The sequence below is a fragment of the Xyrauchen texanus genome, chromosome 44 (genome assembly GCF_025860055.1).
Source record: "Xyrauchen texanus isolate HMW12.3.18 chromosome 44, RBS_HiC_50CHRs, whole genome shotgun sequence".
Lineage (NCBI taxonomy): Eukaryota > Metazoa > Chordata > Actinopteri > Cypriniformes > Catostomidae > Xyrauchen > Xyrauchen texanus.
In genome coordinates, this window is record NC_068319.1 from 21,062,888 (window position 1) to 21,076,336 (window position 13,449).

Genomic DNA, 13,449 nt, shown 5'->3' on the forward strand with positions numbered 1-13,449 from the left:
TTAAATCCGTAATCCCGTTACATGTATTCCGTTACTCCCAAACCCTGTGTTTATGTATATATGTATATATATATATATATATATATATATATATATAGACAGATAGATACACATGTGCAGTATATACTGAATATATATATATGTGTGTGTGTGTGTGTGTGTGTGTGTGTGTGTGTGTGTGTGTGTGTGTGTAAATGTTCACATCAACCATCAGAATGAGGAAAAAAATGTGATCTCAGTGATTTTGACATTGGCATGATTGTTGGTGCCAGACGGGCTGGTTTGAGTATTTCTGTAACTGCTGATCTCCTGATATTTTCAAAATGGTACTAAAAACAAAAGCAACCAGTGAGTGGCATTTCTGTGGACAAAAACGCCTTGTCAATGAGAGAGGTCAACAGAGAATGGCCAGACTGGTTGGAGCTGACAGAAAGGCTACATTAACTCAGATAATCACTCTGTGCAATTGTAGTGAGTGGAATAGCATCTCAGAATGCACAACACATCGCACCTTGAGGTGGATGAGCTACAACAGCAGAAGACCATGTTGGGTTCCACTTCTTTCAGCCAAGAACAGAAAACTGAGGCTGCAGTTAGTCTGGCACCAACAATCATGCCACGGTCAACATTTGTTTAAATCACAGTGTTTACAGTTGTTTTAGGGTTTTCATGTTTTAAAATCATGTTAACGCATTCATTGTTTACGTCATGTTAATATACTTTTGAAACAGTGAGTTTTTGAAAGTTTAAGGATTGGCCCCATTTCTTTCTATTGTAAGTGCCTCACTGTTGCTTTGATTTTTGACTGATTTTATTATTTATTTATTTTTTAAATAAACGATGGACAAGTCGAAATTATTTTTTGTGGTAATCAACATTATGTCACAATTGCCGTAAATTGAGATTAACATCTACTGAACCCGGAATATTCCTTTAACATAAATTATAATTTACAACAACAGCTGGTAGGCCTAAATAAATGAACATAAACCAAGATTAATAAATGCTGCAAAAACGATTGATCAATGATATACCTAATGCAATTACAAATTTTAACATAACCTTATTGTTCAATTTCATTTTATAACGAATACATCGCCTGCGTTCAGTGCTCACAGAGTGGGAGGTCTGACAGAAACTTTCTATGGCTTCTTCCGGTGTCCCATTTCAGAGTACTCCCTGCATCCCAGTACAATGTACACCACAAGCCTGCATGGAAACCAACGATCAGATAATAAAAAGCGAACTTTCAACTCTTGGGTTGGCCGTTTTTCTGCAGCTTAGATGAAGTGTCAAATTCATTTGTGCAACAGTGTTTGTAGCGCTAGCTCATGCTACAGTGCATATCTGCGATGTCTGTCGAATCGTGCGATATAGTGATTGTCGGTGCGGGCCTGTCCGGACTAAGCGCGGCTCAGTGTCTGCAAAAAAGGAACAAACTACTAAAAGTATTAGTGTTAGAGGCAAAGGGTGCGTGAGCCAAATATCCCAACTGAAAATACACTTGTATATGTCGGCATTCAGCCCACAACTTTAGAATACATGAGTATCTCATTCAGACTTGTTTTCCTATTTGCTGTACCCTACATAGACCGTGTTGGAGGACGAACTTTAACTCAAGATTTACCAGCAGCTGATGGCCCTGACAGGTGGGACATGGGTGGACAGTGGGTTGCCAGGTAAGACTCAATACAAGTTAAAGGAATATTCCAGTGTCGATACAAGTTAACCGCAATCGACAGGATTTGTGGCATAATATTTATTACCACAAACGTTATTTTAGACTTGTCTCTCCTTTTTTTATAAACAGAATCAAAAATCTGTGTTACTTGCGGTGGAATTGAATGGGACCGTAAACTTTAAAATCCTATTTCAAAAGTTTAGACACAAGACATAAACAATACATGATAAAATTATTCCAGTGTCATAAAATCGCTTACTATCCTTATCTGTGTAAAGTTATAGCCAATTTCACAACTTCGTTGCCATGACGATGTAATGTCAACAAACCATAAAACAATTTTAACAGATGTAAGTGCTTTTATAAACGTATAAGTTTCACATTTCTGCATTTAAACCCTCCAAAAATTGGCCCCATATACTTCCATTGTATGTGCCTCACTGTAACCTCCATTTTTTGCTTATATATATAGACTAATATATGCTCTGTTTAAAAGATGGAATAATTGCAACATCAAAACAGATTAGATTTGACTCAACAATTGTAAGCTTACAAGCAGCATTTGTTGTTGTCATGCAGTACCCAAAACATTAGAAAATACCCAGAGTAACATTTTCACTGACCAGAGAGATCCATAAATGTCTATTGCCTGGGGCTGAGTAAGTCTTGACTGGGTTTTCTTGAAGTAACACAAAAGATGTTTAGAAGCAGGGAACCAACTGCCTCCGGCCATGTGAATGTGTGTGGAAACAGAGTGCATCTTGTACATGCTTTATCATTAACTGTACTTGTAATTTGTTTGATTTTGCCACATGTAGTACACAGACCCATGTTATGGATCTCATACGAGAGTTTGGTATGGAGGTCTATCCACAATTTGCAGAGGGCAAGAAAGTGCATCACATGGGGGGCCCACACGCCAAGATCACGACTTACACTTCTAGCATCCCATCGTACTCCCCTCTGGTCATGCTTGACCTTGCCCAGTTTCTCTGGCGGGTAGGAGAGACACCTTCCTTTTTATTGAGTATGATGGAAGACTGTAGGTTACTTTAAAGGTATAGTTCCCCAAAAAAATGTAATTCTGTCATCATGTATTCTCGCTGGTATTGTTCCAAAACCGTATGACTTTATTTTCTTCTGTGGAACACAAAGGGAGATGGTATTCTGAATGCCTGCTTCAATCACCGTTAACTTTCATTGCAACTTTTTCCATACAAATAAAATGAATGGTGACTGAGGCCATCATTCTGACTAACATCTCTTTTTGTGTTCCATAGAAGATAGAAAGTCACACAGGTTTAGAACAATATGACGGTGAGTAAATATATATATTTTTTTTTTATCAACTATCCTTTTAAGAACTATCCCAATATAGAGTAGATCTTCTAGAGTGCACAAAACTTAATGGATGTATCAAGAGGCTGTTCCTAAGAGACAGCATAATTAGGGAATGGATGAATGGTTTTATCCTTGACATCATACGTCATGCTAGTTCTTAGCTACAGTATAATGCAGGCAAAAATGAGAAATGAGTTGACTACATTCGGTCTAATATAAGCATGTTTTTTCAATGTGGAAGATGTGGTTTCTCTCTCATAGATTGACCGGCTCACAAAGACCATATCAGTAGAAGACCCATTGAGTTCTCCTAATGCAGAGCTCTTTGACAGCATGACCCTTCACTCCTATATGGAACAACATCTCTGGACAACAGGTGAGCATTAGGTGCATTGTGCATTTCTAACATGGCCTTTGCGACTTTGTAATCATGGACAAAACTGGAACTGGAAATGTAATTTAATCCACTGATACTTGTCTGTCTGTTCCTGTGTGTTTTACAGAGATAAAAGAGGAGCTGGGATTGTGTAGCCGTGCTGTGTTTGGCATGGAACCCGCGCAGATGTCCTTCCTATATTTTCTGATGTACTCTGCAGCAGCAGGGGGGGCCCTGCAACTCTTGGAGACCACGCCTGGTGCAGCTCAAGAGTTCAGAGTCAAGGTAAGGGAGCTAAGTTAGATGAAGAATATAGGGAGACGTGACAGAGATCATGCTTGGACAGATAATTCTTCTAATGTAAATGATTTGCCCTGATAGAAGCCATATACTATGTAAATGGTCATTGTAACTACATTTATTTAACATTGTTTGGCAACTCAAGCCTAGTTTCAGAACATCAGCTGACCAGTCACTGCTTACAAACACAATCTTTTGGAATACCACAGGTTTTAAAGGAAGCCTACACCCAAAAATGAACAGTCTGTCATTTCAAATCTGTATGCTGTTATTTTTCTGTGCAACACAAAAGGAGAATTGAATATATATAGAAATAGATTTCAGAAACATATCAATTAATTGAAGAGTAATTAAATATATCTTAAAAGGCTATCTTACTTTTATAATCGCATTATAGATACCTGAAATTTGCCACTAGTAAAAACCATATTCCAATTTTCAAAAAAAACAAAATTTGCCTTTTTTATTTTTTTAGAGGTTGTCGGTGTGTATATATATATATATATATATATATATATATATATATATATATATCGGTACCGATAGTTGCTTTTCGAATTATCTTTTTTTTTTTTTTTTTTTGGCAAAAATGTATGCCGATAGTTGCCGATATTATTTGTATTATTATTCCTCTGTAGCCGGCGCTGGAGAGCTCTACAGTCTAACAGCGCCCTCTAGCGGTTAAAAAAAACAAACATTCTCTGCCTCTGTGTGGAGGGGTTCGAATTTGTTACAGTAAGGCAATAAAAATGAGCGTTTCGAAGAGGTTTTGTTGTTCTCAAGATAGAAGTAATCATAATTTTATGTTAATGTTGATTTTGACTGATGGTGTGCCGACAGAAAATGACACAATTCTATTTTTTTATAATGATTATTACCGAAAATACTGGACAATAATGACGAACAGTCACTGATGCTCTACAATTGATAAATGATCTACTGTTGATGAATTACTGCTCATAAAGATTTTATTAGCCCATATGACAATGTTTACTTTATAGTGTTTATATTGAAATGCACAATAGTGACCTACAATGTATATTTTGTTTCCCTAATGTGTTTGTGTGAGCTGGGAGCACAGACATTTAAACATTTTGGGCTTGTTCATAGTTAAATATCCCACGTTATGCACCAAATCATATTTATTTCTGGTTATTATTGAGATTTTAGTTTCATAATAAACTGATTCTGGGATTTTACTCATTTTGGACTGTTGTTGCCTGCCTCTATGACTGTGCCCATCATAGAAAGGAAAGACGAAATCTTAAAAAAAATGCTTTACATTCAATAAATCGATTTTCAAAATGATCTGCCGATTAATCAGTATTCGCCCTTTGCCACCAGCTTAGTTAGTGTAAGGATGTCCCGATACCGGTCTCAGAATCGGTTCCGATACCACACTCATACCAGGGTTCCAGACTGCGACCAAAATGCGACCATATTTTGAGAATGTGCGAGTTCAAATTTTATGTGGTCGCATTTGTGCGAGTGGACGCTCGCGCAACAGAACGCCGTTGTATCAACAGCAGCTGCTGCAGTCCGTAACTTATGTTCAAAATGACGTTTTCCAAATCGTGTTTTTGACTTATCCTGAATCACTACGGTACGCCTATAAGTGTTTATATTCTGACTATTTTATCCAGGGCTCGGCTTGGCTGCGATGCTGCCCAGTGCCTGCGTGACTCGCCATAGACATTAACGGAGAGAATTAGCTCCGGCTACAGTGTTCTTCCGCAAGAAACGTGCAGTTTATTTATAAACAACGTACACGTCACGCGCATTGCACACTGATGGTGAAACACGCCAATTCCGAATTCACGAATTAAAATGAAAAGGTCAATTGCTGAATACTTTAAAAAACAAAGTGTGGAAGTCAAGGATGCTGGTGGAAAGGACCAGCCAACGAGCCAGCACACAGACACTACTGATGACAGGTAGTGTCTATGAGAGCACAGGTGCGGACAGGGAGGAACCGAGTGGGAAAAGGAAAAGGCACAACTTCCAGCAGCAATGGCTTAGACAGTACCCGTGGTTGCGATACGAGGCTAATGCCATGCATTGTTTGTACTGTAAACAGTGTGGCCCATCCATTGCAGGTCATTCTAAATTTGTTACAGGGTCTACGCAATTTAAGATTGAGTATATTAAACTGCACAATGAAAGCAAAAAACATAAAACCTGTAGGGACCGGTGTGTCTCACGAAACACCGAGCCCCTTCCTACGTCTTTTCAGTTGTTAGATGAGAGTAATCGCTCTCACACAGAGCGATTACTCAGAGGAAAAGGAAATGATTATAAAATTTAACACTGCAACATAGCAAAAAAGGAACTCCCGTTCACAAAATTCAAATCAGAAATTATACTGATGAAAAAGAACTGGTTGAATGTTAATCCCACTTATGCCAACGACATGGCCTGTGCCCAATTTATAGGAGTGATAGCAGACAATCTGCGAAAAAAGACGGCTGAAAAAATTTCCTCCGCCCACTATTTATCATTTATGATTGATGGAGATACAGACATCTCCAACAAAGAATGTGAGATTGTCTATGCCCGTGTCATTGATAATGGAAGACCTACCAATATCCTAATTGGTCATATTGACGTTCAACACGCCCATGCAGAAGGTAAGGAGTGTGAGATTTCTTTTTTATTACAACTATAAACTTTGATAACAAAAAATCTGTATCAGCGTATTATAATAGTCTAATCTTTTAAAATTGAATGCATACATTTGAATGTTTAATGATTTTTAAAAGATAGAAAGATGATGATAATAGACAGATAGATAGATAGATAGATAGATAGATAGATAGATAGATAGATAGATAGATAGATAGATAGATAGATAGATAGATTGTATATAATTAAAATTTAAAATGCTTAAAATTACAGATTAAAATTACTGTCCAAAATCTATGAAAATCCTGAAATTTGGCAATGATAATTACCAAATATTGCATGTGTTTTTATAAAATATATTACAGGTATTTATGCTGCAACCAAGAAAGCCTTTGCTAGTCTTGAATTAGTGTTGAGGGGCCAGAGCTGATGGATTATGATGCCAGTCAGGATGTTAGGCTGTGGTTCTCCCAAGGAAAGAGGACCAGGAGGCCCAACTATAAGAGCTGGCCCCTCTGAATTCAATTGCAATGTGTTACTAAGGTTGACATTTATTCACAACCAAGGCGACAAAGGGTTGAACAGCTGTGAAGACAGTAAAATTATATATAAAACATTAAAAAACATAAATGTTTTTATAATAGTTTTTTTGATTTGATAGTTAAAAGATTAAAACATTTTGCTAACATGAGGTCTTGTGTCACTGTCAGTCTTTTTACATCAGTGCAAAACTAGGGTATGCAGATTAAGACCACTATTCATTAGCATGCATTGATTAATCCCATGGCATGTAGCAGAAAAAAAAAGGTGCGACCAAATCATATGCTGGTGCGACCAGTGGAAAAGTTAGTCTGGAGCCCTGCATACTCGTGCTCTAAAAATGCTCTGATTCCAAAAAACAATACTAACCGACGAACAAATTTCATTACGTAAACAATCAGCACACAGTTTCTAATCACGTTATATCATAGGGAGATTATTTAACCGCAAAAGCTGCAATTTAATGAAATAAATATATAGTTTACTTTGCATGTGCAGCACGATTCAAATGTGAGCAGAGAGCACTAGTGAATGTGTGGAGACAGTGTTGTGCCAATGCCGGCTGCACCGCACATACATTTTAAAGCACCTCCTTGGCTCATTCAGGAAAAACACTGTCATCATATGCATCAAGCTCTCTGTTTATTGCAGATGAGAGCACAAATTCACTTCGTAGTTGGAGGCACAAACAGAGTACATACTTATTTAATTAATTAGCAGGCTTTTTGCAGTTTAAGAATCACTTTGAGTCAGGTAGCACCAGGCTTTCTCAGACTGAAAAGCTACCATCATCACACTGAAACACTTCAAAATAAAAGCTCTGTCAAAATAAAAGATAATTTTAAATGAAAAAGTATGACAGAAATATATCACTATTGTAAAGTTATGTAATATTCCCTGTATTATTATTACTACTACTACTACTACTAATAATAATAATAATAAATCAATGGTAATTGTATTATATTTAAGCATTATCTCACATAATTGATGCTGTTAAGCAGCACTTTATTTGATAAAATACTTGGTTCTGTAGATAAGATAATATTATGTTGAAAATGAATCGTTGTAATAATTTATTTAATTTTAAATAATTTAATTAATGTATTCATTATCAGGAATGGATACTAGTTGACCTAGTAACAATGTAATTGTTGAATAAAAAATTATAATTTTTACTTGTAAGCAGGGGCATAGATTCCAGGGGGAATGGGGGGAGGAGGTAACCCCCAAAAATCAAATAAAGCAAGTACAGCCCCCTCCCCAATATTTATACCATGATCAATGGAAACACGTAAATGCTTCATGTTGCAACTCTCACAATGTTCAAGCCAAATCTAAGCCGTTTCTAGCATGTGCGTTGCTTATATGTGAAATTGAAATTTAAACTCATAAGAAATTAATAATAGATATCTTTAATTGCGTCTTGAACAGGAGTGAATGACAGATCATTGTGAAATTACACTAGTGAAATTACAGTTTTTACTATTTTTGATAACAAGGAGTATTTCCTCAAGTAATGACAAGAATGATTTTACTAGTGCAAATGTATTTACTAATATCAAAATGGAGCATTTTTACTAGTTGCAAATGTAACTGTAGATATCAATAATTTATATCCTGCACAGGATTAAATGTAGAAAGTGCTTGCGATAATGATTTATTTTAAGATTGTTCTGGTATGAACATACAGTATTCATTTTATTTGTTTAGGTCTTAAATAAGTAATAAAAAAGGCTTCGACCCTGTACAGCAACCCTGCGTAACAAATCTTCAAAAATGTCTACTTTTGTGGTCCATAGAAAAAAATTGCTTATGGGTTTGGAACAACTTGAGGAAGAGTAAATAATTAAAACAGTTTCATTTTTGGGCGAACTATTGCTTTAATTTCCAGTTTTCAACACATTAAATATCAAATAAATATTAACATTGAAAAAAGTTGGTATAGTACACCCAACTGATCAGTATAGTGTGGGCTAGCTGGGAACTTTGCAACAGCATATGACAGCAGAGGATATTTAGGGGAAAGGTGAGTAAAATGCAGCTTATTTTGAAAGGCTTTTATCTTCTAGTGCTCTCTTACCTACTTTCTGTAACCAGTGACTGGCATATTTATCACTTTACCAGATTAGATAAATCTCTAAACGCATTACCAACAGTATTACATAACACTGCAATGCAGATTCATGCTTTTATCATTGCAGCATGTTGACAATGCAGTCTGATTTTAGTAGAACAAAACAGATCTATCACCTGTCATACACCAGCTATTTTGAAACAAATTATTTTATAAACTCTGCGGTAGAGCATGTGAAGCCCAATGGTGCATCATGGTACAAAACAGACATCTGTTTTCCAATATTGCAAGGAGATGCTGTGTCTTTGTGTATTGAGAGAAACAGCTGTTGGTGACCTCAATGTGACGCCCCTCTCTCTCTCCATAGGGGGGCACTCAGCAGCTGTCTGAGAAGCTGATGGAACAGATCGGGAAAGAGCGTGTTCGGTTGGGTTCCCCTGTAACATCCATATTTCAGGTAACGACTACATCAGAGCAGTGGGGTTGACATTCAGATAATGAGCATTTCGCAACCAGTGGCACAAATGATAAGTTCCTTTGCCTTAAACAAGATGTGTAATTCAGAGACCAAAACATGAGTCCCGTTGTGTGATTTTTGCAGGGAAACAAGCATCGTTTGTCTTGTACTGCCTTCTCTCACTATACTGTAACTCTCCGTTTAAATTTCTGTATTATATACTATTGTAAGTTGAAGTGGCCGTCATCACTAAAATATTTGGATAACTTAAATCAAATCCACTCCATTAGATCGCTCTCATTTGCAAATCGGTGACACAAAATCTTTTGAAAGCCTCTGAGTCTCATCAGGGTATTAGCCCATAATGTCACTCTCCAACATGGAGAGGTAAAATCCATTAGCCTCCTTAATGGTGTCCCGTGTTACATCGGCATCTCTGAGTAGAAAGTTTTACTCAACTCAACCGTTTATCAAAATCAGCTCATTGAGCTTTATCATTTATATATGAGCGAGTGCTATAGCAGTGTTTTCAAAGTGAGCTTAAGGGAGGTTTTGGGTTCAACACAAATTAAGCTCATATGGCAGCATTTGTGGCATTATGTTGATTACAAATAAAATAAAAAATAGCTACAGTAGTAAAGAAGTTAATGGGGCTAGTCCACAAACATTAAAATACACATGTGTTTTTAATGTTGTTTTTATTGTGATAAAATCACTTACTGGGCTTTTCAGTTATGTTGTCATGTCAATTAAGTTGCATGTTAATGCTGGATATAATATATTTTAATAGATGTCCCGATATCGATACTGGTATTGGAATTGGGCCGGGTACCACATTAGTAAAAATGCGCCTATACCAAAAGCCGATAGGATCTGACATACGAATGTCATTTCGTAAACATACAAATCATGTTTTGTCCTAGTAAAATTATGTATTATTAGATAAATATATAGTTTTCATGTGCTGCACACTTCAAATGTGAGTGGTTGTGAATGTTTGGAGCCGGTGTTGAGCACACATAAAGACACAAAGTGCTCATGCCTTTTAGAGCGCTGATTCAAACACGGAAAACACCATCACGAGCCTTGCGCGTTCTATTTGTAGTAGATGACAGCATGCAGAGTGATAAGTCACTTACAGACTACATATTTATTTAATGAAATAGCAGCCGTTTGAAGGTTTAATAATCACTTTGAATCACGTAGCGACCAGCTTTTCCGGATTGAGAAGCTACCGTCATAACAACACAGAAACACTTCAAAATAAAAGCTCAAGATCACAACTGTATAGTTATGTAAAATTCACTGTAATACTACTACTACTACTACTAATAATAAATCAATAGTAATTTTATTATATTTAACTCTCTGGAGACTTGTTTCTTTTCTTATAACAATAGCAATGACTTAAATACTCTGTAATTTACATATGGTCATACAGATAAGAGGAAGACATCATTTGAAACTGTAAAGGGTCTACTATTAGTTCTGTCCACTCGCAATAAAAACAAAATGTTGTGCTTTTGTAAAATACAGAAAACAAATAGGATGCACATTCTGCTGCATCAATCTCTGTGAACTTTTGTTTCGAGCACGTCACAAACATGAACTTAAACTCAGTGTATAATTGTCACTCAGACAAATATGTCTGTAGAATTCTTGAAATGTCTACTTTTATATGAACCTATTCAAATCCAAACCAAATATTCTCAGATTATGTATTGCATATGAAACTCACGAGAGGTACAATTTTTCCATCTCGGCTTATTAGCGCTGGTCCAGGCGCACCCATTCGCAGAGCCCACAGTTCATACGGTAATGATCTGACGCCCCCATCAGTGCTGTAAAAATGGCATCAGACTTCATCAAGTTTCATCAGATTCATCGATTTTCTATCACTTTTGAATGAAGGCGCTCATGCGTGATGAAGCTCTACAGATGATCTTGAACAGTGAGGAAGAATTCAAATTTTCAATTTTTTGGACAAACTTTTATTCCATACTAAACGTCCCTTTTTCTGGACACCATATTTTAAAGATAATTTAGTAAAATCCAAATAACTTTACAGATCTTTATTGTAAAGGGTTTAAACTAGGGATGTGCACGAGTAGTTGAATATTCGTTCTGCAATAATGATTCAAATAGTAAAAATACTATTCGAATTTTGCAAAGTTTTGCTTTTCTGGCCATATATATGCATGTTAAATCCTGAACACACAAACTAAAACTGGCAGTTATAACAGAATTCTGTGGGTGGCGCTGTTGAGTGTGGACACAAGTTGATCACATTTGTTGAGCAAACGGTTCTGTCAGTACGTTCAGATGGACACCAGAAAAGCGGGTTATTGCGAGAATGTGGATTACTGTGAGAAAGCTGGTTTCCTGTTTAAATGTACTGGATAAACGGTGTACACTTTACTCTCATATATGTGTACGTCATCAGAAAGCAGCGTCCCCATAGCAAGGTAATCCCCCCCCGACACTTCTGTAAACAACAAACATGGCATCTGAGAAAGTCTATGCTAGCTAAAGTAAGGGAAATTGTTTTTTCTTCTCTTTTCGTGAACTTATATGCTTTCATTCTATTTTTTTTTTGTTTTCACGCATTGCTTGTTTAAAAATATATAAATAAAAAAAACACAGGACATGATATAAGCTTGTTTTGAATATAATTGGAAGCTTGTTTTTTTTTAATGGTGAAACCTTTATGACTAAAAATATAATTTTACAATGTCTCTTTCTCATTAATTACCTTAATTTAAATAATATAATACTTGAATATTAGTTTTTATGAGATTAAATATTCGAATACCAAATTATTGATGAATGCCCATCCCTAGTTTAAACAACGTTCTCCTTGCTTATTCAACAATCCATAAACAATTAATGAACATGCACCAGTGGAACGGTCATTAAGACACTAACAGCTTACAGACGGTAGGTAGTTAAGGTCACAGTTATAAAAATGTAGGAAACTAAAGAGACATTTCTACTGACTCTGAAAAACACCAAAAGAAAGATGCCCAGGGTCCCTGCTCATCTGTGTGAACGTGCCTTAGGCATGCTGCATGGAGGCATGAGGACTGCAGATGAAGCCATGGCAATAAATTGCAGTGTCCGTACTGCAAGATGCCTAAGATAGTGCTATAGGGAGACAAGAAGGATAGCTGATCATCCTCACAGTGGCAGACCATGTACAACAACACCTGCACAGGATCGGTATATCCGAATATCACACCTGTCCGAGTTACATCAGGAACGCACAATCCCTCCATCAGTGCTCAGACTGTCCATAATAGGCTGAGAGAGGCTGGACTGAGGGCTTGTAGGCCTGTTGTAAGGCAGGTCCTTACCAGAACATCACCGGCAACAACGTCGCCTATGCACAAAATCCCTACTTCGCTGGACCAGACAGGACTGGCAAAAAGTGCTCTTCACTGATGAGTCGCAGTTTTGTCTTACCAGGGGTGATGGTTGGACTCGTGTTTATCGTTGAAGGAATGAGCGTTACACCAAGGCCTGTACTCTGGAGCGGGATCGATTTGGAGGTGAAAATACATATTATTGTAGCACAATTTGTGCTGAATACAGTGTAATGAGTATTCAGAGTATGAACTGAAATAAGCACAAATGTCAGGGCATGTCAAAACATCTCCACGATACAAAAAAATGCCTCTGACTCCAGAGGGTTAATCAATATCTCACATCTGTGATGCTCTGTTATGCAGCACTTTATTCGACAAAAATAACTCCATTGTTGTAGTTTGAATTCTGCTGTGAGGTTCAGTATAAAAGCACTTAATTTGATAACAAAATTCTATATTATATTTTTATTGAATGCATTTATTTGAGCACCATTTTGATTATAAAATGTAAATAAACTGTTGGTATGGAATTCAGAAAAAAAAAAAAAAACAGGTGTCGAAATATTTCGAGACATCCCTAATTTGAATATTTATGAACTGGCCCTTTTAGCTTCCTTTGTACATACTGTAATCATACAATTATTCTTTAAATAAAGAGTCAAAATAATTTGAGTGGGAATCAATGTTATA

General features: G+C 36.6%; 1 protein-coding gene across 1 annotated transcript in view; it reads left to right on the forward strand.

Annotated features, from left to right (window-relative positions):
• Positions 1-1,192: 1,192 nt before the first annotated feature.
• Positions 1,193-13,449, forward strand: part of si:ch211-127i16.2 (probable flavin-containing monoamine oxidase A) — a 50,320-nt gene continuing 38,063 nt past the window's right edge. Inside the window, exons 1-6 of the mRNA XM_052117529.1 lie at positions 1,193-1,470; positions 1,592-1,679; positions 2,500-2,680; positions 3,284-3,398; positions 3,526-3,683; positions 9,305-9,394. Of these exons, the coding sequence (XP_051973489.1) occupies positions 1,332-1,470; positions 1,592-1,679; positions 2,500-2,680; positions 3,284-3,398; positions 3,526-3,683; positions 9,305-9,394 (771 nt within the window). The 5' untranslated portion in view covers positions 1,193-1,331. The remainder of the gene's footprint in view (positions 1,471-1,591; positions 1,680-2,499; positions 2,681-3,283; positions 3,399-3,525; positions 3,684-9,304; positions 9,395-13,449) is intronic.